The sequence below is a fragment of the Sander vitreus genome, chromosome 6, assembly GCF_031162955.1.
Source record: "Sander vitreus isolate 19-12246 chromosome 6, sanVit1, whole genome shotgun sequence".
Classification (NCBI taxonomy): Eukaryota; Metazoa; Chordata; class Actinopteri; order Perciformes; family Percidae; genus Sander; species Sander vitreus.
The window spans coordinates 13,481,848-13,506,638 of record NC_135860.1 but is presented as its reverse complement, the minus strand read 5'-3'; the positions used below and the strand labels follow the sequence as shown (position 1 = coordinate 13,506,638).

The following is a 24,791-nucleotide window of genomic DNA, read 5'->3' as shown; positions in this document are numbered from 1 at the left end:
TAAGAGATTAAACTTGGAAAAAACAACCCGACATCGCGCTGCGGTGGCCAGTAATGTAACCGGTGAACACTTGTCAGGCCATGTGAGTCCCATTCCGTAAACCAACCTGCCGAATCGCTTGCTTTGGTCTCGAAGCGACCTTACAACCCATTCTTTCCATTTCCAGCCTTCACTGAGGTTTTAAGGAAATCGAACGTTTGATCATTATTGATGAGTTGGCCGGAAAAAAACAAGACTTGGCCAGGAAGTGTTGGTCTGTCAATGATAGGAGAATGTCGCTGGGTGTTGCAATGTTTTCCTTATCGCCATTGGACTTCCGCTCCGCCGCTCAAAGCTGCCGCTGCTGCGTCTCCAGACACTTCCTGCACCGAGCTACAGTTTTCAGAGCAAGCGACTCGTCGTGAGGGGGAGACAAGATGAGGTAATTTGGGGTCTTATACCTTGATATATAACATTAAACATGGCTCCTTCTAAGCGGATGTTGGCAAAAATATAACTCTTTAAAAGTTACAAATGTTAGTGTTACTCCGGCTTGATAGAATCATTAGCAAACGTTAACGTTGTGATACTAACTGCGCTAACTTGGATAACGTTACCTCCTTAAACCAATCAATAAACGAGACGTAAAATTGGGGCTTGTCAGTGCACCCATGGTGATTTCTAGTATTTATGAAGAGAATATAGTGTCAATAGTGCAGTAAGTTAGCTTGAACTCAGGCTACATGTTAAGTAGTAAACTGCTAGCCACTGCTAACTGACAGCTCTGTGTTGCGCAGGCAGATCAGCTTACTGTATTCACAACATTAGCTAGCGCCTTTATCACCTTGATTTAACGTTAGGATTCGTGATTTGTAACGCTTTTTGATTGTTGATAGCTTTTTCATAGGCTGCAACATTTATGAAAATGTGTCTTCAGCTTAGGTGTGCTGTAACTGTTAAACTAACGTACAGCAAGAGTTAAGTTGTTACGCTGGCTAACCGAAGCTAACCGAAACCTGCCCAAAATACCCCGAAGTCACTCAACAACAGACCCATTGTGTGAGGGACAAAATTAGCCTGCCGATATTATTTCTGGGTGTCCCCGCCCTGCATTTCAAGGACGTAAGGTGCAACAATGGGCATCACTGGGGTACTTTTTGTGTGTGTTTAATCAAGACAGGGCATCAGCCAAGTATTGATTTTGTCTGCACTGCAGCATGCATAGTGTTTCCATAGTGTTAAAACTTGAAAAAAGGATGTGACTAGTTTATTAATTTCGGGTAACGTTACTTATATATATATATATATATATATATATATATATATATATATATATATATATATATATATATATAAAAGTCCCACGCTGATAGTCCTGTTGTACACACTAAAGTCTAATTAGCTGGACCCTGCTGACTTGGATGGATTATTAACTTGGGAACAATTTAGGATTGCTAAGTAAGATTGTTTCATGCTAATGTGTATTGCAAAACCTCTAAAATCCAGTACAATGTAGGTCAGCAATTTGCAAAATCTCAATCCTAGATTCAAATTGTGAAAGAGACACTGGTTCCCCAGTTACACAAAAGCCCTATTTAAAAAACGAAAAAGAAAATACCAACCAGATGTGGTCGTTCTCATTCAACATTGCATGCATAATTATGTGGTGTCTCAGCAAGGCGGTTGAGGATGTGTGACTGTTAGTCATTCTGTACAAAGACGCACTTGGGGTCAACGGGCAAGGTTGGTCTTATATTGCTTCACCCTATAACCGTAATCTTTTTCTCTTATCATGGCAGTTCTTCTCTGTACTTTGTACAGTGAAATCCCAGGTGAATTACAGGCGAACTAATTATGTATTTAGTTTAGTGGTCCCCCTTCTTTAATGTGAATTTTTTACCCACCTGCTCTTAAAAAAATGTCACATTGATCATCCATACATTAAAGTTCTGCAGTTCTTTTTTTCCACTGTAATTGACTTGTGTCCTCCTCTCCTCCTTTGTGTTCTTACAGGAATAAAGATCTTTGGGAGGGAACGTGAGGCTTGACTCAAGGACATTACCATGACATAGACAAATGAAAAGAGCCCACCTGGAACTGTCTCCTTGTTGGTCTTTTGTTAGGTTTCTGTTTTTATTTTTTCGTTGTCTAGTCTCCACCTGTCTTACCTGGTGTTTGCACTCTCCTTGTGGAGAACAGATGAAATAGTATGCAAGAGTATTTGTCTGCATGAAACGTTAATGTATCACACTACTGTCTAGAGGACTGACCTAGTCAATCCTTGTGTTTGCCTCCTATATCACAGAGATTAAAGATAGCAATAGCGGTATCAAAGGTCTTGATAAAAGTCTGCACTTGTCACATCATTGCAGGAATTAATTACGTTTCGGCCAGCACTTACCATCCAACATACTCTACCGAATTCTTTACTTGTGCTTTAATTTAATTGTTGTAGCCTTCTTGTTTAAACACGGTGTGTTTGTTTTTCTTATTCATACTTAATGGATCTATTTTTCAATGCAACCAAGAGTTTTAGTTTTGTCCCATTTGTGTAATTATTTAAAGTTTTATTGTTAATGTCGAGGAGCTGCTCAGCTGCCTAATATTGTTATCGCAATAGGCGGCTTTAAGTTGTAATGTAAACATTTTTTTTTTTACTTATGCAATCTTTGTGAAGAACAATTTCGTTTAAATTACTTATCTTGTAGTGGGAAAATATACATTTTTAAGTTTTATTGTCTTTGAATATGTATTGCTCATTTTTCCACTGGCATTAAACTGTAGAAGCTGATGGCTCTTCAGATCAAACTGATGGGAGCTTTCTAACTGTGACGCAAAGACTGATCTTCAGCAGTTTCCATCTTCACTGGATAAATACTCTAACAGAACAACCTTTGAACTGGAGTTTCCTTCTCAAATGAAGACATACCTCTTTAATAGACAGACGGAAACAAACTAAGAGCAGATTTTTTTGTGTCTCTTGAATCTAAACACTGAAGAGGGAGAATGATTTTGAGGAGATTTCAGGGATAAAGCTCTCAGACTGACATCCAGATCTTGATTTTCCCTCCAAATCGTACGAGAGCTGCCGAATTCCACAAGCCTCTAACTGTAGAAAATACGACCCTAAAGCTTGTTAAACCAACTTTTTCCTGTAAAAGCCTTGTCCACTTCAGCAGTGAGGATGCGATCTCCTGAACCATCTTCACCTTGCACAGCAGAAGCCCTCCTTCATGGCCAGTTTGCCAGCTGGGATTCAGGCAGCAACAGCAACAATAACAGCTGCCCCAACAGCCCTGGTGGTCCGGGGAGACTCTCCCCCGCTGCCTCCCCTACTCCGGCTCCAGCCTCCAACTATGCCTTGACCCTCACCCACACCCATATACATATCCAGCGGCTGTCACCACGGCCGGGGAAGGAAGCCCGTCTCTTGCTGCCTTTATCGGAGCTAGTGGGGTGCAGCTGCCCTCGCGCCCCTGCGCCCCCTCTCCTGGTGCTGTACTGGTACCCGCCAGGCAAACGACGGAAAGGGGTGTCTCGGCGCAGGCAGGTGAGGGCCTATCTGGCAGAAAGCAGGTCTGAAGCTGAGAGGTGGTCAGCTGCTGTACAGTGTCTACTCAGAGGTGTGACCGTCACTGCTGAAACAGGTGAGTGTGTGTGTGTCTCACCAGAGGCTTGCTTGTCCAGGTTGGGTGATGGTTGTTAGCTAGTGTTACGGGACCATTCTGGTCATGGTAGTAGCCCATTGACCTCAATTTGCATACATTTCCTCACTGTAGACTGTTTTAATGAAATTAAGTGAAAGAATTTTCCTAATTTTTAATGTTTCTAGCAGCCACCTGTTTCAGTTGTCAGTTATGACATTCAACTTGTAGAGAACTTTTTGAAAACCATGCTGCTTTTCCCTTAAACCCCAAGTTTGCTTTTTAAAAATGAATAATCCTGTGCATTGATATAGTGTGAAGTTACAGTGACCGTCTTTATCAAAAGGACAACATGGTTTGTGTACAGTAGATTTTGTAGTGTGATTTACTTTGGCTGACCTTAATGTTTGTCTCTATGAATAAGTCTTGAATTCCTGTTTATTACATGAAACCACGCAATATTGCCTCATGTCGCCTTGATTTATGCCTCCTTTGTAAATGCTTGCTAAGTATAGCTTAATGTCACAGTGACCCAAGACCTTTCTGTAAGTACAGCATAGTCACGTTTCAACAAAAGGTTCTGGGGTCTTTTATGTCCCCACAACTATTTTAAAGGAACTCGAAGGTTCCTTCAGATCATTGTTGTCTGCGTTTCCACCGCAGTCTAAAGACCTTTGAAGATTAGGAAAGCCTGCAGTTCAGTGTACCCGCCCGTATTATCTAAAAACACTAAATCGATTTAGTCTCACTGTGCTTTACAGCGCAACCACTGAGGAATCATCAACAAATAAGGGTTTATTTCTCTCATTCCAAGGCACCGCCATGCTCTCTCTTTCTCGCCAAAGACACACATCTGCAACCGGCAGTTCAGCGTGGCTGCTGGCTCTCTTTTTTTAAATAAGTCAGTAAGCCAACAGCAGAGTATACAATTACTTTTAATGTTATCATGCAAAGAGAAATGTTCTCCCCTCGTCCTAAAATGGTCATTAATCAAAATGAGAGTACTTCCTTGTTTTATGAATGAAGCGGTTGGTGAGTTTAAGCAGCCGTGCTGTGACGGTCATCCCTGCAAACCCCACTCCGAAGGTTCCTGTACTCAGGAATGACCCTCTGATCAGGGTCTTTTGGGGAGAGAAATAAAGCCCCCAGAACTTAATGTAGACCCTGGTCACCCATATTTAGTCACTGAGACCACAAATGGTGTCAGGAGTAGTTAAGCATTCTAGGGGTTATGTAGCAAAAACAAAGGGGATTAACACTTATAGACCCTATAAGAGGCTGTGAGATGTATTATTCAGAGTTTGGATTTATTTTTCTTTGTTTGTTTCACATAACTGCATCACACATTTATCTAATACTTCTTTGTTTTTCTACCCTTATCTGTCCTGCACACACGGTCTGTATCTGTCAGTGTCAAATGAGACAAAGGGTGGGGCTGCTGCAGCTTGCCACCTCTTCCCAAGCGCTGTATCCCCCCCCCCCCAGCCTCAACAATCAAAGAGATCGCAAGTGATTACTTTAGACTGTTTTGATTTATCTTTCTCTCAACATTACCTACTGTATGCATCGCACTCTTTTGCCATCTCCTCCTCTCTCTTCTTTAGCCTTAATCTTTAACCCATAATTCTCATTAATCTGTCCATCATTTGTTTTTCCTCATTCTTTACCTATCACATCATTGTCTCCTTCCCCCAACAGAGAAAAGTCCTTCATTTTAAATTTTTCCCCAATCCTCTGTTTGCCCTTTGTCTGCTCTTGCCTCCTTCATACTCTGTTGCAGTTCACCCTATTTTTCTCAGTTTTGCCAGCCTTCTGTTTAACCCCTAGTTTCTGTTCCACTTTGCTCACATAGCCTTCATTTCGTCTTATGTCGCTGTTATACTTCTCTAACCTAATCAATCCATTTCTGAATTTCTTGCTGCCTTGATTCTGTTAGTTGTTAGGCCTTTGAACATTATAGCTGTGGTTAGCTGGGTTTTCTGTTTTTGCTTTAGTGTTGTTTGTTGCATAATCCAGGATTATCTGAGAGTGCAGTTATTTTATCTCCTTCCCTGCACCACTGGCATCCATCTGTACCAAACTAAATTTTAGATGGATGTTCAGAGATAACTATAGAAGCTTTTTATTTATTCTAAGCTTCATACCTGGGCTGATGAAAGAGTAGTGAAGTGGAGTAGAGTGTTGCCTCTGTGCCCCAGTTGGACAGAATTCAAGACTTATTATTTCACCACCTTGTTTTATTGAATTCCTATATCAATATGTTTATATATGCTTTGTTACTCCAGTATTACTATGTTACCAATTTATATAATTTGAATCATGAATGATACTTGTGTCCTTTACCATGTCTCTTAATTTAAATGATTGACGTGCTCTTCTGTGCCAGCATTATGAGATCTTGTGAGGTGAAATAAATGAAGTTTAAATGGTTGAATGCACTCAAAGTCCAGGGTTGGGCAACACTGTGTAATGACAGATCCCATTTGGCTTGCTTTGCAGTGAACCTCTAGTTCCTTTCTTTGTTCTGGACAACAACTCTGTGAGTTTTAACCTATCCATGCTCTCCCTTCTTTTTCAAACAGAATTTTCAAGAAGTCTGCTACCTCGTCCCAGGCGACTACTGTTATTGGTCAATCCCTTCAGTGGGAGAGGCCAGGCAATGCAGTGGTGTCAGACCCATATCCTGCCAATGATCAGAGAGGCCAACATCAGCTACAACCTTATACAGACAGGTAACACATCCAAAGGCAAAGACAGATAATACATTTATGTATAACATACATATATACCCGGTGTTAATTTAATGAATCTGTCTCAGAGCGTCAGAACCATGCCAGAGAGCTTATCAGAGAGTTATCGCTCCAAGAATGGGATGGCATCATCATTATCTCTGGAGATGGCCTGCTGCATGAGGTGTGTAACGCTTTTGTTGGAGGACTAAGCATCATGGAATTTAGGGGTATGTTCAAGGGGGGGATAATATAACAGTGAAGATATTGTGTGTTTTTATACCACATACATGTACATTACAGCTTAAACTGTGTCCACCGATATGGTTTTCAGAATTTTCTGTGTTGTGTTCCTGCAGGTAATTAATGGGCTGATGGAGCGTCCTGACTGGGAACAAGCTATAAAAACACCTGTTGGCATTCTTCCCTGTGGCTCCGGGAATGCGCTGGCTGGCTCCATCAACCACCATGCAGGGTAAGCATGTATCTCATTCATATAAGATAATCCTTTATTGATCCCAGATCAATAATTATTGATGAATATTTATCAGGTATCTGTCAAGGTGAGAATGTTTTTCAGTCTATGCTCTGTGAACACAAAAAGTGGTAATTAAGGATATCGTATAATACATATTCTCTGTATTTTCTCAGTATATACTTTGCAACTGCTTGACTAATCAACCATTTTCAGTCTTTAAGTTTATCTTCTATTATTTTCTTAGTTTAGATCATCTTTGCTGAGAATAGTGCTGTTAAGTTAATAGGTTGCTGTACAGACACAGGACATTTAAACATTGTATATTTTATTAGGTCCTGCCCGAGTCAAGCTCTTTTATACCACACATTTGACATGCCATCTTTCAAAAGAGCACTATGTTGCTGTTTTTGTCATCACCTTGTTATCTAGGCCTAGAGATCTCTGAATAGCGAAAGGACTCTGTATTGACCTGTTGTTTGTACAGTTTTCTCGTTATCTTTACTGACAGGAGGTGTTATTGTCTTCTTTATATCTCCCTCAGGTATGACATGTGCCTTCGGGAGCCCCTCCTTTTGAATTGCTGCTTTTTGATTTGTCGAGGCGGTGTTCGACCGATGGACGTGGTCTCTGTGACAACAAGCCCTTCTCCCTCCACCAACAGTCGTACTGCAGCACCCAGGAGACTGTTTTCTTTCCTCTCTGTTGCCTGGGGCTTTGTGTCCGATGTGGACATTGAGAGTGAGAGGTGGGTGTGTAAGAACATCAACTGTTGGCTTTGTTCATCTAAGCATTACTGTAGTTATCCTGAAATATCACTTTTTATGTATTAACAGATTTATTACAAAAGAATGATTTACTTTCCTGATTCCAGGTATCGTGGCCTGGGCTCAGCTCGCTTCACCCTGGGTACCCTGGTGCGCATCGCTTCTCTTCGATCCTACAAGGGTCGTCTGTCCTACCTGCCTCCCTCTATTAGCACCACATCACCAGACGCCACACCTCCTTCGCCAAGGAGACCCCTCTCCCGCAGTATCACAGAAGGCTTGGATGGCTTCTGTCGAACGCCCATCCATCGCACCTGCTCTGACATGGGCATCAGCGAACAGAGGAGCCTGCGTAGGGGTGAGGGAGAGAGGGAAAAAGAGGAGAGGCAGAGAGAAAGGGACAGAAGAAGGGAGAGGGCTAGGGGAGGAGGAACTGGCGTAGTGAGGGCAAGCAGCCTGGCAGAGGACAGAGAGAGAGAGGTAGAGATGGAAGCAGAAGAGGGGAGATCAGGGACATGTTCAGAGAGTTCAGAATCAATTGAAAGGGAAGACTGCAATATGGGAAGGATAGAAAGGTTGGCGGGGATCAAGGATGAAAGGGAAGATGAGGGAATTGTAGAGCAAGACTCCAGTGAGATGGAGGAGGAGGATAGGGGGAAGGATGGGGAAGGCAGTGGTGGTTCTGCAGAGGGGGAGAGAGTGTTGCATGCAATAGAGCCGGGAGAGAGCCGTGGGGTAGACATGGGGCAAGAAACAGATGAAGAGCCAGAGGGTTACCAAGATGAGCTCCAGAAAGCCAGACAGGCACTGAGAAAGAATTCAGCCCCTTCAAGCCAGATAGCCAACGCTCTCTTCAACCAGCCTCTCAGTCGGGAGGCTGACACAGATTCGGGCACTTCATACGGGGTAGAGGACATGGATCTGAATGGAACCTACTACCAGAAAGAACCCTACCAACTGGACATTGCTCGTGAGCGATCTCTCACCATCTCCTCTCCCTTTCGTCACTCCCCCTTCTCTAACAAGCCCAAGACGCTGGACCAAAACCAGAACACCTCCCGGCCGAGGCCCCTCTCTCTCCTCCAGCACTCCCACTCAAACTCCCTCCCGCCTAAATTCCCTTCCCTCTCCCTGTCTCTTTCTCCGACACCCCCATCTTCCCCTTCATGTGCCTCCCCACACGCTTCATCCTACCTCGTCCCCCGTCCTAACACCCCAAATTCCACTTCGCCCTCACCCTCTCTACGCACACCGTCCTCATCTTTTAACTTTGACATTGCTGAGCCAGCAGGACCCCTGAAGAACCGTCCTTTTGTCTCACTGCCTTTAAATATCCCTCGGGATGACTTGTTACCTCCCCTCGACCAACCCATTCCCACCAGAGACTGGGTCACCATCGAAGGGGACTTTGTCCTGGTCCTGGCTCTTTATCAGTCTCACCTCGGGGCTGATCTTCATGCTGCACCCCAGGCCAGGTTTGACGATGGGCTGATCCACCTGACCTTTGTGCGGGCGGGGATCTCCAGAGCCACTCTACTGAGACTGTTCTTTGCCATGGAAAGAGGAAACCACCACTCCGTCAGCTCGCCTTATGTGAGCCATATTTCCTGTAAGGCCTTCAGGCTGCAGCCTCTGTCTACACGGGGGACACTCACTGTGGATGGAGAACTGGTGCCCTATGGGCCTCTTCAAGCACAGGTCAGTGGTGTTTGGTACATACTGAATGCACTTGTGAAGTGCTTTGATCCGAGTGTATTAACTGTAGGTGATTGGATGTGACACTTAGTTTGCTCAAGTTAGGGGTTTTGATTACCATCCATTCATAAAGCACATGCTCATGAAACTGTAATAAACTTTGTAGGGCTGTGCCCGAGATAGTATTTTGATTGTGGTTGAAAACACATGATTATTTTTTCCCAACCAGTAAGGAGAGGTGTGTTGTATTTTTAGCACTGTATTTTTAATGTATGCCTCTACAGTAATACGTGTTAATGCTTATGTTTATGAGTTACTATGAGACTTATCATTGGTAATCATTTTTATTTCTGATCTCTCAATGTTTCACAGGTTCATCCTTCCATGGCTCGTCTCATCGTTGGTGACTCTGGAGTGACGATTACCAGATTCTAATCGGGTGGTTGAGCTGATTGACAGATACAGCACTCTACTGAATTATGTAATCTCTGCTGTCATCTATACTCTGAAACAGTGTGGAGTATTAGAGAGACTTAAAATAGCCTGGATAGCAGAAACTGCTTTTCGGGGGTTTAATGAAAGGGATAACCCACCAAGCCACGCATCATTGGAGCATGACTGCAGGGATTAATAGCAAATTTAAAAATGGATGAAAAATGCGCCTCATTGCACAGTTGTTGGATTACATTCAGCGTACCCTGAGCCTGGGATAGTAAGAGGGAAGAAAAATCAAATGTTTATGGAGTTTTTTTGTGTGCAGGTGCATGTGTTGGATGTATACATAGAGGTATGCATGCAGAGAAGCACTACCTGAATTTTGCCTTTTAATGAGAAAAAGGAATCAGATAAAAATCAGAGAAGGTTGTTCTTAAACATGAAATGCTATAAAATTGAGATTGAGATTCACTTGGCCCCAACCCTTTATCTTTAATCTGCTCTCTATGTCCAAATGTTTTAATTTAAAAACTTCCGTCCATGAAAAGAATGCCTTATCTGACACTGGACAGTACAGTTGTACCTTTGCCCTTACTTGTTCTTACTTATATAAGAAACCCAAATATTTCAATCTCTGTCCACCTATCATAGTGTCCGTCCACTCCATCAAAACAATGCTTATATACTTAGACATACTGGTAGACTCACCTACCTACTGTTATCTTTGAGCACACTGCTCTCCACTGTTTAAAGCATCAGTCGAGAAAAATGTGGACAATTTAATGACCATTTTGTCCATGCAAGTGACTCAATGTAGTGCAGCAAGATTAGCTTGTCAGGGTCATTACATAGTAGGAGCAATGGAACTGTTGAACGGTGACCATTACTGACATTTTTACTTAATCTGCCTGTTTTTCTTAGCCAGTGGATGCACGATTATGATGTCAATGATATCACACTTTGCAACATATTGAACATAAAAATGTCTGAACAAAGCAAGCTTCTTTGTCAGTGGTATAGTAATTAGTGCATTGTGTACAATAACTAGAGTTGAAGCAGCACAGAAAATCACAACACTAGAATCTATTGTAACTTTTAGATACATCTACAGTATAATGCAGAATCTGATGCTTTGTTCTAGAAATGGGTGCGCTAGTATTAATAGCCTAGTCCATATACTATAATAAATGGATCACATTACATTCCTAGCCTGCAATTAATTAAATGTCTGAATTTAAACACTCAAAGCTTTTGAAAGGTAGGAGTGACTGACCAGGGCACAACATTAAAATCCATAAGCTCTGTGTTATCACATCAGACCTTTGATCAAGAGATAAATCAGATGGAGGCAAAACAACTTTAATTGTGAGCTGATCTGGTGAAATAAGTGATAGATTGGGTTTTACATTTAATTATTGAGGCCCCTTCTTGAAATTGTCATGTCTTATAAATTAATCTTTTAAATGTTATAATAAAACCTGCTGATATACTTGGTCTGGATAAAGGATAGATCATTAGCATGTGCAGTGTACCAATCAGTAAGATCATGTGCCGACTGCTTGGGTCATCATCGACATACTGTGTGTTTTGGTCATGCCTGGACAAATCAATGCCTTTGTATAAGCCTGTACATTCTGGCTGTTGATCATAAACTGTTAAAACCTGACTGCAGAAAATGGAGTAAAACTCTTTGCTTACCAGGCCTTTAATTTTTTTTCTTCCTTTGAGCACACAGTGCAGCTAGTCTACCACAACTACACTGTGCTTACACAGAATGTGAATACAACATTTTGAGTCGGGACTTGTAACAGTACCAAATAGAAGAATCTATATACACTTTGAATGGAGATTTTGCCAAAGTGCTTACTCTCGATGTTTAAGAGACTAGTTTTACTTACTAAACATTTCGTTGTCTATGGCCATAGCTCCGACCATGGTGTTTTAGGCCAATTTGATATGACAATATCGGGGTATAACCCTTCAATTGATAATGCCATTAAGATGTCTGTAGTGGACTGCCTGTGATGAAATTGTAATTATGACTAAAACCATGTGAATAAAGCAAACATATCTACATACAAAATGTACAGTTAATAGTTAACAGTCAGCCATGCATGTCACACAGTCCCCCGCACTGCAATGGGACACTCTGACCATGCCATGGTCCACCTGATTTCCTCATACAGGCAGACATTAAAACTTTTTAAAACTGTTGTGAGGACATCTAAGAAGAGGAGCAGTGAAGCTGTGGTGGACCTTCAGGTGTGTTTGGACTGTACAGGGATGTTTGCAGGACTGCTAACAACAGTTTGAACAAGTACACGGAGGCTGTGACGTCATACATCAGTTTCTGTGAGGACAGCTGTATTCCAACACGTACCACTAAGAGGTTTAATAACGACAAGCCCTGGTTCACAGCCAAACTCAGACAGCTAAGGTTGGTGAAAGAAGAGGTATTCAGTAGTAGAGACAGCGACTGGTTTAAAGAGTCAAAGAACAGGTTTAGTAAGGCGGTGAGAGATGCTAAAAAAAAAAACTGTTTTAAGCTAACGACTGCTTCTGTCTGGAGAGGGCTCAAACAGATCACCAACTACAAGCAAAAGCCCCCCACCAACCCACTCCTGGACCCCCTGCAGTTCGCCTATAGAGCCAACAGGTCTGTAGACGATACAGTCAACATGGCTCTTCATTTCAACCTAAGGCACCTGGACTCCTCCGGACCCTATGCCAGGATCCTGTTTTGTGGACTTCAGCTCTGCCTTCAACACCATCCTCCCTGCTCTGCTACAGGACAAGCTGACCTAGCTGCATGTGCCTAACTCCACCTGCAGGTGGATCACAGACTTCCTCTCTGACCAGAAGCAGCGTGTGAAGCTGGGGAAACATGTCTCCAATTTTCTAACCATCAGCACCGGTTCCCCTCAAGACTGCGTCCTTTTCCCTCTGCTCTTCTCCCTGTACACTCACAGCTGCACCTCCAGTCACCAGTCCGTCAAGCTCCTGATGTTCGTGGACGACACCACCCTCATTGGACTCATCTCTGGTGGGGATGAAGACAGTGGAGATGGTTGTGGAGTTTAGGAAGGGCGCAGCCCCACCCACCCCCATCACCCTAGGCGACTCCACAGTCAACATTGTGGAGTCCTTCCGCTTCATGGGCTCCATCATCTCCCAGGACCTCAAGTGGGAGCTGAACATCAGCTCCCTCATCAAAAAAGCCCAGCAGAGGATGTACTTTCTGCAGCAGCTGAAGAAGTTCAACCTGTTGTTGCTGTTGACTACGATGGTACACTTCTACACTGCCATCATTGAGTCCATCCTCTCCTGCTCCATCACCATCTGGTACGCTGCCACTGCTAAGGACAAGGGCAGACTGCAGCGTATCATCCGCTCCTCTGAGAAGGTAATTGGCTGCAATCTGCCGTCTCTCCAGGACCTGCAGCCTCCAGGATGCTGAGGCGGGCAGAAAAGGTTGTAGTCGATCCCTCTCACCCTGGACACAAACTGTTTGAACCCCTCCTCTCTGGCAGGAGGCTGCCTGTCCATCAGGACCAAAACCTCACACCATCAAAACAGTTTCTTCCCCTCTGCAGTCAGCCTCAACAACAAGGCCCTGGACCCCCCACTGACTCACTGACACAGGGACACACTTCTTAGTGCCCCTGTGCAGCTACATGGAAACATTCAGACATGTCAGTGTTACTTACAAAATGTAAAAGTGGACTGTTCAAATGTATTTAGAAATCTGTACCCCTCTAACTGTCAGTGGTGGAAGAAGTATTCAGAGCCTTTACTTAATTAGAAAAAGTACTAATACCACACTGTACAAATACTCCGTTATAAGTAAAAGTCCGGCATTGAAAACGTTACATATCATATCATCAGGAAAATGTACTTAAAGTTTTAAAAGTAAAAGTATTTAATGCAGAAAAATCCTCACATTTTAGAAACTGGAAACAATCAAAAGAGTTCTGTCAATCAACTAAGTGTCTAATCGACTAATCATTTCAGCTGTACTTGTAGTCTTATATATTGTTGGGTAGTTTAATTTTAAATAAAACGTCGTATTTTATTAACTATGTGTTTTGTGTGCAAAAATCTTAATTTGTAAAGTAACTAGTAATTAAAGCTGTCAGATGAATGTAGTGGAGTAAAAGTACAATTTTCCCTCTGAAATGTAGTGGAGTAGAAGTAGAAAGTGGTATGAAAAGAAAAGACTCAAGTAAAGTACAAGTACCTCAAATTTGTACTTACAGTCTTGAGTAAATGTACTTAGTTACATTCCACCTCTGCTCAAAGTAGAGTGAGAAATGTTTGTGAACAGCATTGGGCCTTGTGATTATGAAATAAATACTAAAAAACTAACCTATCACTGTTTAACCATCCGACTGCCATAATGCATTTATGTCGAACTTCATATTTGCATTACTAAATATCATTTACATATATATAAATATAAGTGATTGTATCTTGAAAAACAACTGACCGGAAGTAGACTACTCGAAAGTCAGACACCGCTTCCGGTGTCGCCACCTTCTTTGTCTCCGGCCCAATATTTCGACACCAGGGGTTGTCTATTTTTTTCCCTTTAGGTTTGAGGATATATATACACATATATCCCTAGTTTTCTGATATTGAATGACAGTCGACTCTGAAATATTTATGCCTAAAAATAAAGCGCCAAAAATGGATGACCTGGACTACAGTAAGTGGGCTTAACGTTACTAGCTAATTATCTATTTGCATAAGCTACCGCTAGCTAGCTAACTGTGGCTAGTTGTAGCTAGTGGCTCAGTTTATTTGCTCAGGTATGACACAGTGATCATTCCGTTAAACATATACATAAAAATTATTGACTATATACCTTTTGCCGTCTTTTCCGAAAAGTATGGGTGTACATGTAGCTAAACCACATTTTGGTTAAAATAAGACTCAAAGATGCATTAGCTTAGCCTGACGCCAACTAAATATTGATTGTTTCACTGTGTGCTCGGAGCCAACGCCAGTGGGCATTTAACACCCTGACCACAAGAGCTTGTTAAAATAAGGCATTGCTTATACTGTTGAAACCGTCCACCTCCTGTTTTTATCAGTAGCCTGGCTGCTGTAGTATTCACCAAACCGTTTAGTTGATCCAGACTGTGGGCGTGGTTGGTGGTGTTTTAGCAGCTGTTTGTTTCGCAGACTAAACACGCCGGTCTGGGAGGCTTTGGTTGTTGCTGATCACAAGCTGCTAATTTGTGCTCTAGATCTGGGTGGTTTGGATAAAATACATCAACACCGAAAATGTGACGATCTCGTGGGGCTTAGACGCTACACTCCTAACGTTACACCTAGCTAAAGTCTAAGATAACCCTGCAATACAGCCCACCTTAAACTTATGTTTTTGTTAAACAGTTAGAGAGACTATAGTTGTTCTGTAATTTTGTATTGCTTTATACGTTACTGTGTTTTTAATATGTAGTCTAGCCTCAGTGAGAAAAATTGACAAAATATTAATATTATAAAACTCTTCAGCATAATACAATATTCAACACCACCTCAAACTACAATCTACAATCAAATTGAATTGCTATCTTTCTAAAACAGTTAAGACAAAAATAGATTATTACATTTATTTTGGTAGGATTTAGTTCAGGGCTGGTATGTATGGCTGTTTAAGTGTCATCTAGGTGTAAGCTGGGTGTACAAGTCTTTAGTAACATAATTTGATATGTTAGCCCAACAGGTAGAGTCAAGTTTTGACAAATAACTTCAAAACCACAAAAAACTAGGTAATACTATAAAATATGATTTTACAATAGCAGAAATTCCTGAGAAGTACCTGATTATTATGATCTCGATAATATATCACCCAGCCCTCCATTTGAATGTAATCTTTAGCTACATCCCTTAAAACTGTGTTGATAGAATTGCTTTTGTCACGGTTTTCATGCCATGAAAAAAATATTTATTGTATTTTGGTTAACCAAGCTTTAAACTAATCTGGGTGTTTTACCAGTGAAGGGCTTGAATTGGCTATTACAACCAACCTGTAGATGTTTCTCATTCAAATGTATTTGTTGGAGAAATGTTGTAAAAATGAAACCTGGCTGTCTGACTCTTGAGTTTTACTGTAGCCTTGTGTCTCTGTTTACGTTGGAGTCTGTTGAGTCCGTGAATTGTTTGTTTGCTTTATTAGTGGAATGTCACAACACAGCCAGTCAGCAGTTAGCGGTCAGCAACAAGTTAATGCTGTCATGCATTATATTGAAGTGATAGATCAGGAGACTGCTGATTTTCAGTATTTCACAGATAAGGAGATGAGGAGTTGGAGAGAGAGAGAGATTGAGAGAGAGAGAGAGAGAACAAAGGGCCATGGGTCGGATTCGGACCCAGGCCGCTGTCATGAACTATCAATATCTTACAATTGGTAAGATATTTATATAATGAATACCCATTGTAAGATATTGTTAGGATACCCAATTTGAGTTACAATGCATTTCTCAAAATAGTTGTACTTGATGACTTTACATGTTACTAATAAAGACACAGTCTCCCTTAGGTTGGTAGGGCACAGTTGCCATTTGTTATATCTGCAGCAGTAATGGAGTCATTCTTCTTCTCTTCCCTTACAGTCCCAGTAGACCTGAGCCCAGAGGAGCGCTCTGAGCTGGAGGACATCCGCAGGAGGAAGGGCGTCCTGCTGCAGGAGATCCAGAGGCTCAGAGAGGAATTAAGAGAGGCAATTTTGGAGGTGGAGGGACTGGAGACGAGCACAGAGGGCAGGTAAGAAGAACATGCATAGTAACATTGCTACAATACTCAAAACAATATCAGACTTGGCGTTTTTGCACAGCCAAAATGACAAAAGATGGGATTCTTGATTGCCATGATATGCACGGAATTGTATTCACCATTTCCCAATTAATTATCACTTGCAGTTAGTCAACTTTATCACTTTGTTCACTGTAATATGTTGCATTTTTCATGAGTTATCGCCCGCATTCATTTGGTTTGGAACTTGTCATCCTCCCACTGTGACTTGAACGCTTTTCTTACTGTTGTGGACCCAATCAAACAAACACAGCCTAGCACTCACACTGGTGTTTGCTCACATCACCATATTCAGCTGCAGTTGAACTGCTTTTACAAACATGTCAGATTTTTTTTTTTTTTCAGAGTTTTCTCACATCTTTTCATGTTCATCTTTTTAATGCCTCATATTTTAGCACATAAAAGTGTTGTGGATCTTTACTTGACATTATAGTGTTGTCATTGATGGATATTATTTTTTTTACAATTTATTGCCCAAAGTGATGTTATTTCTGCTTTTGACAGTCAAATTGAATAAAAAAAGTCTGATCTGTTGGAATTATTGATAAGGATACATGATGTGAATGCCCCAAAATATATTCTTTCTTATATTTTACAATTTTGCTCTCTGCAGTAAAACTCTCCAGAAAAGTAGGCATGTGGCAATGGGAAGGAAGAAATTCAACATGGACCCCAAAAAGGTTAAACTCTTCAATACTTGTACATGTCTACTTTTTCCTTTACTCTGTCTTAGCTGTGTGTTGATGGACTATTTCCCCTCTCTGCAGGGCATTGTGTTTCTGGTGGAAAATGAGCTGCTCAGACACACTTCAGAGGACATTGCTCAGTTCCTCTATAAAGGAGAGGGCCTCAACAAGACTGCTATAGGAGATTACCTTGGAGAAAGGTGCTTGGTCTCGAAATATCTGTACCTGTAACCTGTCCCTTTTCTCCTTTTGTATTAACCATTTTGAACTGTCATCTCTCTGTTGCTGTTCTGCAGGGACGACTTCAACATTAAAGTTCTTCAGGCTTTCGTTGACCTCCATGAGTTTACTGATCTCAACCTTGTCCAGGCCCTCAGGTGCTTTTTGTTATGTTTTGAACCAAGGACAAAATCTTTTGAATAGTGTCCTGGCATTCTCTGGTAAACAAACCATATCCACAATGGGAAGTCCCACTCTCATTGTCACTTCAGGTTAGGGAGGGAAAAATATGCAAGGTAGCAGTAGTGACTGTATAACTCTGCCTTGATTGCCAAATTTGTTCTCTCTAACTTGACTGAAACCTCGACCTGTTTAACCTTTTGCAGACAATTCCTGTGGAGTTTCCGTTTGCCTGGTGAAGCCCAGAAGATTGACAGAATGATGGAGGCCTTTGCTCAGAGATACTGCCACTGCAATCCCGGCGTCTTCCAGAGCACTGGTAAACACAAACACGTTACACTGCTTTTCATGTAGGGTCATCTGTTACCAATCTAATGTAGGATGTTTTGACTTCTGTGTGTGGTTCAGAGCTGTCTCCTTAAATCAAGCTTTATTTTTCTATGATGGATCACAGGAAGGGGAACTTTCCAGAAGTTTGGCACTCACACAAACAACAAACCCTTTACCAGAAATGATCAGCTATTGAAGCCCGCAGAGTTTGCCAATTCATAAAAATAGCTTTTCAGTAAAAGCCTTTTGTGTTTTTTGTTTGTTTTCATTAGTTATTTCCTTAAATTGTTTGAGATGAGGTTCCAGCATTGCCAGACTTTTTGTCCGAGAGAGGGATGCCAGGTAGCCTGGTTGACACCAGACCCTTCTCAGTTGTAACTGAGAGTGGGTCTGGGCAAGGTTCATTCACAGCCCATTTCCAAAGGGGTGTCGCCAACGAACGCCGCTCAAATGCCTCTGGGCGCAATTGGATAGTCCTTCAACCAATCAGACCAACGATCCGGGTGCAGCGACGGCGGCATCAACGGGTTGCTGCGCTTCGGTGGCCGTCATGCTGAATGTAAACAAGAAGCTGCTTGCTGTGCTGTTGTCATCGTGTAAAGCCCGCCTCAACGGTTGTGATTGGTGATTGGAAAAAATTGGAAATGGGCTTGAATGGGGTCTTGGGCAGACTGACTTGCAGAGCAAATCTCAAATTTGCCGGAAGTTCGTCTGGACCTTTTACGTAGGCATTCTCTATGGGCCCCTCCCTGCAGTGCACAGCTATTCATTCTAGTATCTTTGTGTGCCCTCCTCACATGAGGGCCCTGTACACTCAGTCCCCTTCCCCCACCCTGAATCAGGGTTGAAACGAATTGTTGTTTTTTTTGATTTCTGATGTTTCGTTATTAATTCATTTTTTGTTTGTGCCGAACAAAACTCAGCACTGCTGCATTCTCATGCATGTTTCTACTGTTGACAGACACATGTTACGTGCTGTCATTTGCCATCATAATGCTGAACACAAGCCTCCATAACCCAAATGTGAGGGACAAACCTGGTTTTGACCGTTTCATCTCGATGAACCGAGGCATCAACGAGGGAGGAGACCTGCCCGAGGACCTGCTCAGAGTACGATTAACTCTATGTTGTTTTTCTTTTGAGATGGCTAAGTGGCAATTGATGACCCCAGTAAAGACATTCTTAGTTGAGCTTATTTTACCATTGTATGTGTTACTCCAGAATCTCTACGATAGCATTAAAAATGAGCCCTTCAAGATCCCAGAGGACGACGGCAACGACCTGACACACACCTTCTTCAACCCAGACAGAGAGGGCTGGCTTCTCAAACTTGGTGAGATGATGCCCTTGAGGCCTTTCTGCTTGGTTGTGTAGTACTTCTACTCTACATGTTGGCTTTAACAGTGACCTTGTTATGCCAATGTTACAGATGTCAGGAGGATTTCCATTAAGAAAAAGTGATTATTGCTCAAGAAAATGCTATGTTCTGTATGCTAGTGTACTTTGTTCTTTCTTAAGGCTTTGTGCTATGATGAACCTGCCCTCCTGTCTCTGAGGCTTGCAGGCTTTCTGCCTCCACTTGAATTGTCAGCTCACAGTGTTGTGGCGTTTGAACATTGCCATAGCATGATGGTGAACAAGAGACTTACTTTCTTGCATCATGGCAATCTAAAAATCTGATTGTTTTTCTTTTGCATGGCGGGGCCTGAGATCTCTGTGTCACTAATATAATCTCTTTCTCTTCCTTCTCCCCGTCTGCCTCTCTCTTTCTCTATTTGTCCTCTGTCTTCCTCTAAATCCTCCGGCCCCTATTGTCTCTGCTTCTACCCTGCGATTTCCACCCTCTACTGCCGCTGCTTGTTTTCTCAGGAGGTATGTACTGACAGTTGTAGTAGTTAAAAAAAAAAATAGCCACATAGTTAGCTGTAAGAATGTAGAAATTGTAGAATAGTATCCCTTTTTCCTCTCCTCTCATTCATCATCATGACTGTGTTCTTGTGCTTCAGGGGGACGAGTGAAAACCTGGAAACGGCGATGGTTCATTCTCACAGACAACTGCCTTTATTACTTTGAATACACCACAGTAAGTGTTTGTGTCCATATGCCACATTTGAGTAAATTTGTCATTGGCACTCCTTGTAGATTCTTCTCATGCATTAAACTGTCCCAACAGGATGTTGTTCCTGTTTTTGCATTAGCTTTTCTGAGCGAAAAAAAGCAATAGAATTGGTGCCATTGTCATGTTATCTTACAATTAAATGTAGTGTTTAGGATTGCAAGGCCCCTGGAAAATTGTGATTGTTTCTTAAAGTTTATTTGGCACCCAGGGTCCCTAAACTCTGAATTTCCCATTGGTAATTATGTACTGTATCTGTAAGGAAGTTGGGTAACTCCAGGATTGGATGCATAACTGTGTAAATCCCCAGAGGTCAAACTGGTTTGGTTGCTCATGCACAATAGCGACAAAAGAGACACAAGTCAGACTGGTCACAAGAGACAACATAGAGACCAAAGACCTACTAAACGATACTAACACCTATTCCAAGAGGACTCTAGTGTGGCCCAGGGTCCCACCTAACCAAAAAGTTTAACAGTTTAAAAAGTAAAACTGTGAATACACAATTGATCAGGTACTGAAATGTTAGTCATTAGTTATGCATCTAAGAACAAGATCATTTCAACTGTAACCTGGCTTGTCATTTTAGTTGTGAATTGATATACTTTTTTTTGCGAAAAACAGCTGGCACTGAAAATAATATAATTTTTTTTTCTCCAATTTGGCGATTTTTAGCAGAAATAATGCGGGAATTGGTGGACTTGCTTTAATTTTTTATTTAATTTTTTTAAATATCTATTGGGACTGATTATACACAATAAAGGCGTTTGAATGTTGCAGTAACTCTTTCAGCCCTAATCTGCTTTGATTGCGTGTTTCACTAACAGGATAAGGAACCACGAGGTATCATTCCCTTAGAAAACCTTAGCATCCGCGAGGTAGAAGACCCCAGAAAACCTGTAAGTTTGCATTTTTGCCGAACATCATAGGCACTTAAAAAATGTAATTATTATATTTGTAAATTTCCCAATTTACTGTATATTGTAATTGTTTATCCAATTTTCTTTGCCTTTCTCTTTAACAGAACTGCTTTGAGCTGTACATCCCCAACAACCGTGGTCAGCTGATTAAAGCGTGTAAGACGGAGGCTGATGGGAGAGTAGTGGAAGGAAACCACATGGTGTACCGCATCTCTGCCCCCACACCTGAGGAGAAGGACGAATGGATCCACAGCATCAAGTATGTAAATGTAAATGTTGGATAATGTCGCAGGAAAAACAGGGGTAGTGCTAGATGAGATGAGAAATTATAGCCAGACACAAGGTAGCCTCTTGTTTAAGGGCCTAATTTCAAAATCCTAACTGCTGTCTGGATGGTACATGTGCCTTTTTTAATTGTATGATGTTATAATCCACCCCACTCAATAGTGTTTCTTTGTTACCTAAACAGATCTGCTGTCAGTGTTGACCCCTTCTACGAAATGCTCGCTGCCAGGAAGAAACGTATATCACTGAAGAAGAAGGAGGAACAACCGTAGAGTATTCCCTTCATTCTCTCCCTGTGGCTGTCTTCCTTTGTTCTTCTCATCCCTCCTTCCAACACTGGACAGACGTTCCATCTTTGCTCCCTACTACCTGTTCATAAGTTTTGTCTCCCCTCTTTCCCCCTGTTCCCCAAACGCATCCTCTGCCTGATATGAGGACTCTTGCTATCCTGTCTACCAGACTCTTGAAAGCCACATTCAGAGTGAAACTCTCACCCACTGTCGCTGCCTCTTGTTATCTTGGTTCTTACACTACTGCTGTTACACACAACCTGACGCACTACAACCAGAGCACACCGTCTGTCCCATGTTCTCACCACATTCCTCTCTCCTTCAGCACTTAATTAAGTGAACTGTGAAATGTGTCTTAGACCATATCTACACTGAAGTTGGTGATTTTATAAAACACATTTTTCTTGTTTTGGCCCTTCAACTACATTTAGCCAACTTCTCAAAACTGAAGCACCCGAATATGGAAAATGTGTGAAAAATTGTTGTGATCTCAGACGTCTGTGCGCCTTAATTCATTTTTGAGACTCTTCCTACTTTCTCATTCTTGCTCTGTAAACCACAAACAAATCTAAAGAACAGATATGTAAGGCTGTGGGCTGAAGCAGCTTGTGCATGCGTAATAGAAGACATTTAATTTTTCTTTATATGTACGCCGGCCGGCCTTTTAGGCTACTATCTGAAAATGCTAGTATGGACCGAAATCTTCTACGTATCTTTATGACATCTATCTGCATTAGTGTGAATATGGTCTTATTTAGGGTAGCAAGCAGCTTCAGTTCGCGTGAAGTCAAAAAAATGTGAATTCACTATTCAAACACTAACAAGATTTATTTTCAGTTAACGTTGGTCAGAGAGGAATCAGTTAAAGTCAAAGCTGCAAATGATTTCAGATTACTGAGATGTGCCCATTGCTTCATATAGTACTCGAATGGCTTTAACACACATTACTTCTGTCTACACTTAGATACTGTCATCATTATGTGAGGAAAATGTCGCTACGCGTTACTGTTCGCCAAGTAACTGTTGATCTTCAAATACGGTCGGGTGTTGGAGGCAGAAAGGTTGCTTTACTTGCAGAATTAATGAAGACACATATGGGCCGTTTCTCTCCTTCCAGATGGCTGCTTGTTTCATCTCACTGAGACAATATATATGTTCTTTAGTCTCCAGACTGTAGGCTTGTCTTCAAATTCTTTATAACACTATATTGAGAAACGATCATCATGTTCTCTCCGATGTAATGTTCTAGCATGCCACAAATCATTTCCTTGTTGCTCAACACTACAAGACGAACATTGACTTCTCTCTCACAAGTATTAACGCTGTCAGACATTTAACTGTTAGAGCCTGGTCTGCTCGCTATATATAGTGAGTTTCAAGAAATCACAAAGGCAGCTCATTACAATGTATACTTTTTGTAAATAGATTTTAGCTTATTTGTTTATGATACACATAGAAATGATTTAATTTATTCTTTATCTTTTGTTAAAATCAGATTTTTGTACAAGCTACTGTAGGGCTGCATGTTGATAAACTGAGGGCGTCAGTCGTAGGTACTGATGCTTTCCTGATCATACTAGTGCACTGATTTGAAAAGTGTTAGTGTTCCCTGTTGACATGGAAAAATAGCATTTAATATGAAAGTTGATTTATGCATAGGGTAAATTGTCTTAATCATAGTTTCTTTGGAAAAAATGAAGATATTTAGTTACTAGTTTGGCTTATCTCTTGACCACACTGTTGGTTTTTGGAGTAAAACAGACTCAGTAAAGCACAGGCAATAATGAGTCTCACACTCTTTTAGTTTCATTGGCTGCCCAGTGTCCACCTGAAGTGTGAGGAAGCTATTTACAAGCTGACATTGTCTATCCTACCACAGTGATAGAAATGAAGAGACAACAAAACAAGGAACACTAACAAAGCTTTGATTCATTATATAATAGTACAATTATTGAGATGTAATGAATCAGTAACAAGTTTAGATTTGTGTCCAGTGATAGATTTGCTTGACATCCAGTTCATGAACGTATCACTAGTAGTTTATTGAATTGGCATTTTTTTTTAGCTGGTAGTAAAAATGAATTGTCTACTGCACTTTATCAATTTTAGCATTTTGGAGAAAATGCTGTTACTTTGACTGACAATATTCCAATACTCTGTAGCACCCTCTACTGGTGATCTCGCAAACTGCAATATGCTGAAGGATGAACCATGAACTGTGTAGATTTACTGTATAACGCCGCCACCTGGTCAGTGCCAGCTACAGCAGTTTCTGACCAACATGTTCTGTATTTGTTCACCTGATAAAGATCATGTTGTTTGAAGCTGAATGGGGTCTTTTCTCTGTGATCAGAACATGCAGACCTTGTTTTAAAGACACAGCAAGTGGTCGGTACTTAAAATACAGATCTAGGATTACCTTTTACTCTTCTTTATCAAACTGACAAAGGCCTAACTTTATACCTCCATGGTATACAACACATGGACTGTCTGTAGGCCTTCACTTTCTGGGTATTCTTGAAGTGCAAAGTTGCCAAAAACTGTTGGGACAACAGATGTTTCCATTAAAACAAAAGAATGAACACTGAAACAATGCTACTGAAGCTGGGCCTCTGTTTCTGATTCCACTTCTTTCAGAAAATGTGTTTATTTTGTATTTATTTATTTTTGTTTACTGTAAGGTGAAGATGGATAGATCATCTGTAAATGTAGCAAAAAGAAAACCACTATACATTGGTACCAGTAAACTACTGTGTAACAATAAAAGGTAAACGGATGGTTGCTGTATGTGTTTTTGTTTCTTCTGGGGTTTTGTTTTTATATTTTAGCTGTCAAGTCAACTTTATTTATATAGCCCAATATCTTAAATCACAAATTTGCGAGGTTGTTTTGTTGACAGATTAAACCTAGCAAATGTAATGAGAGTTATTTCCGTCTTTTATAGTTGTAAGTCAGGAGAAGAAAGTCATTCAAAGTTTAGTCTCTCTTACTCCACAACTTAGTTCAAGTTTGACCTGATGGATGAAAACTTGCATCACCAAAGTCATTTGGATCCAGCCTGTACCATGGATATTTGTACAACATTTGATGGCAGTCTGTTTTCACTAACTAATTAAATATATAAATTTTTAATTATTATATATAATTTAATTAAATATCTCTACCTGATGTACTGGCACAAAATGATGTACAGACAGTCATGGTGCCTAGATGATCATGATGTAT

General features: G+C 41.3%; 2 protein-coding genes across 2 annotated transcripts; both read left to right on the top strand.

Moving 5' to 3' along the window:
* The first annotated feature begins 313 nt into the window (after positions 1–313).
* sphk2 (sphingosine kinase 2) lies at positions 314–11,425 on the top strand. Its single transcript, XM_078252794.1, has 8 exons — positions 314–421; positions 1,993–3,626; positions 6,206–6,355; positions 6,442–6,536; positions 6,712–6,827; positions 7,372–7,575; positions 7,702–9,292; positions 9,662–11,425. Exons 2-8 carry the CDS (start codon positions 3,164–3,166, stop codon positions 9,722–9,724), a joined length of 2,682 nt encoding a protein of 893 aa, XP_078108920.1. The 5' UTR covers positions 314–421; positions 1,993–3,163; the 3' UTR covers positions 9,725–11,425.
* A 2,819-nt stretch (positions 11,426–14,244) lies between these two features.
* cyth2 (cytohesin 2) lies at positions 14,245–24,343 on the top strand. Its single transcript, XM_078252793.1, has 12 exons — positions 14,245–14,429; positions 16,342–16,492; positions 17,154–17,220; positions 17,308–17,426; positions 17,523–17,603; positions 17,832–17,944; positions 18,917–19,065; positions 19,177–19,288; positions 19,962–20,038; positions 20,899–20,970; positions 21,096–21,250; positions 21,461–24,343. Exons 1-12 carry the CDS (start codon positions 14,363–14,365, stop codon positions 21,546–21,548), a joined length of 1,251 nt encoding a protein of 416 aa, XP_078108919.1. The 5' UTR covers positions 14,245–14,362; the 3' UTR covers positions 21,549–24,343.
* The last annotated feature ends 448 nt before the right edge of the window (positions 24,344–24,791 follow it).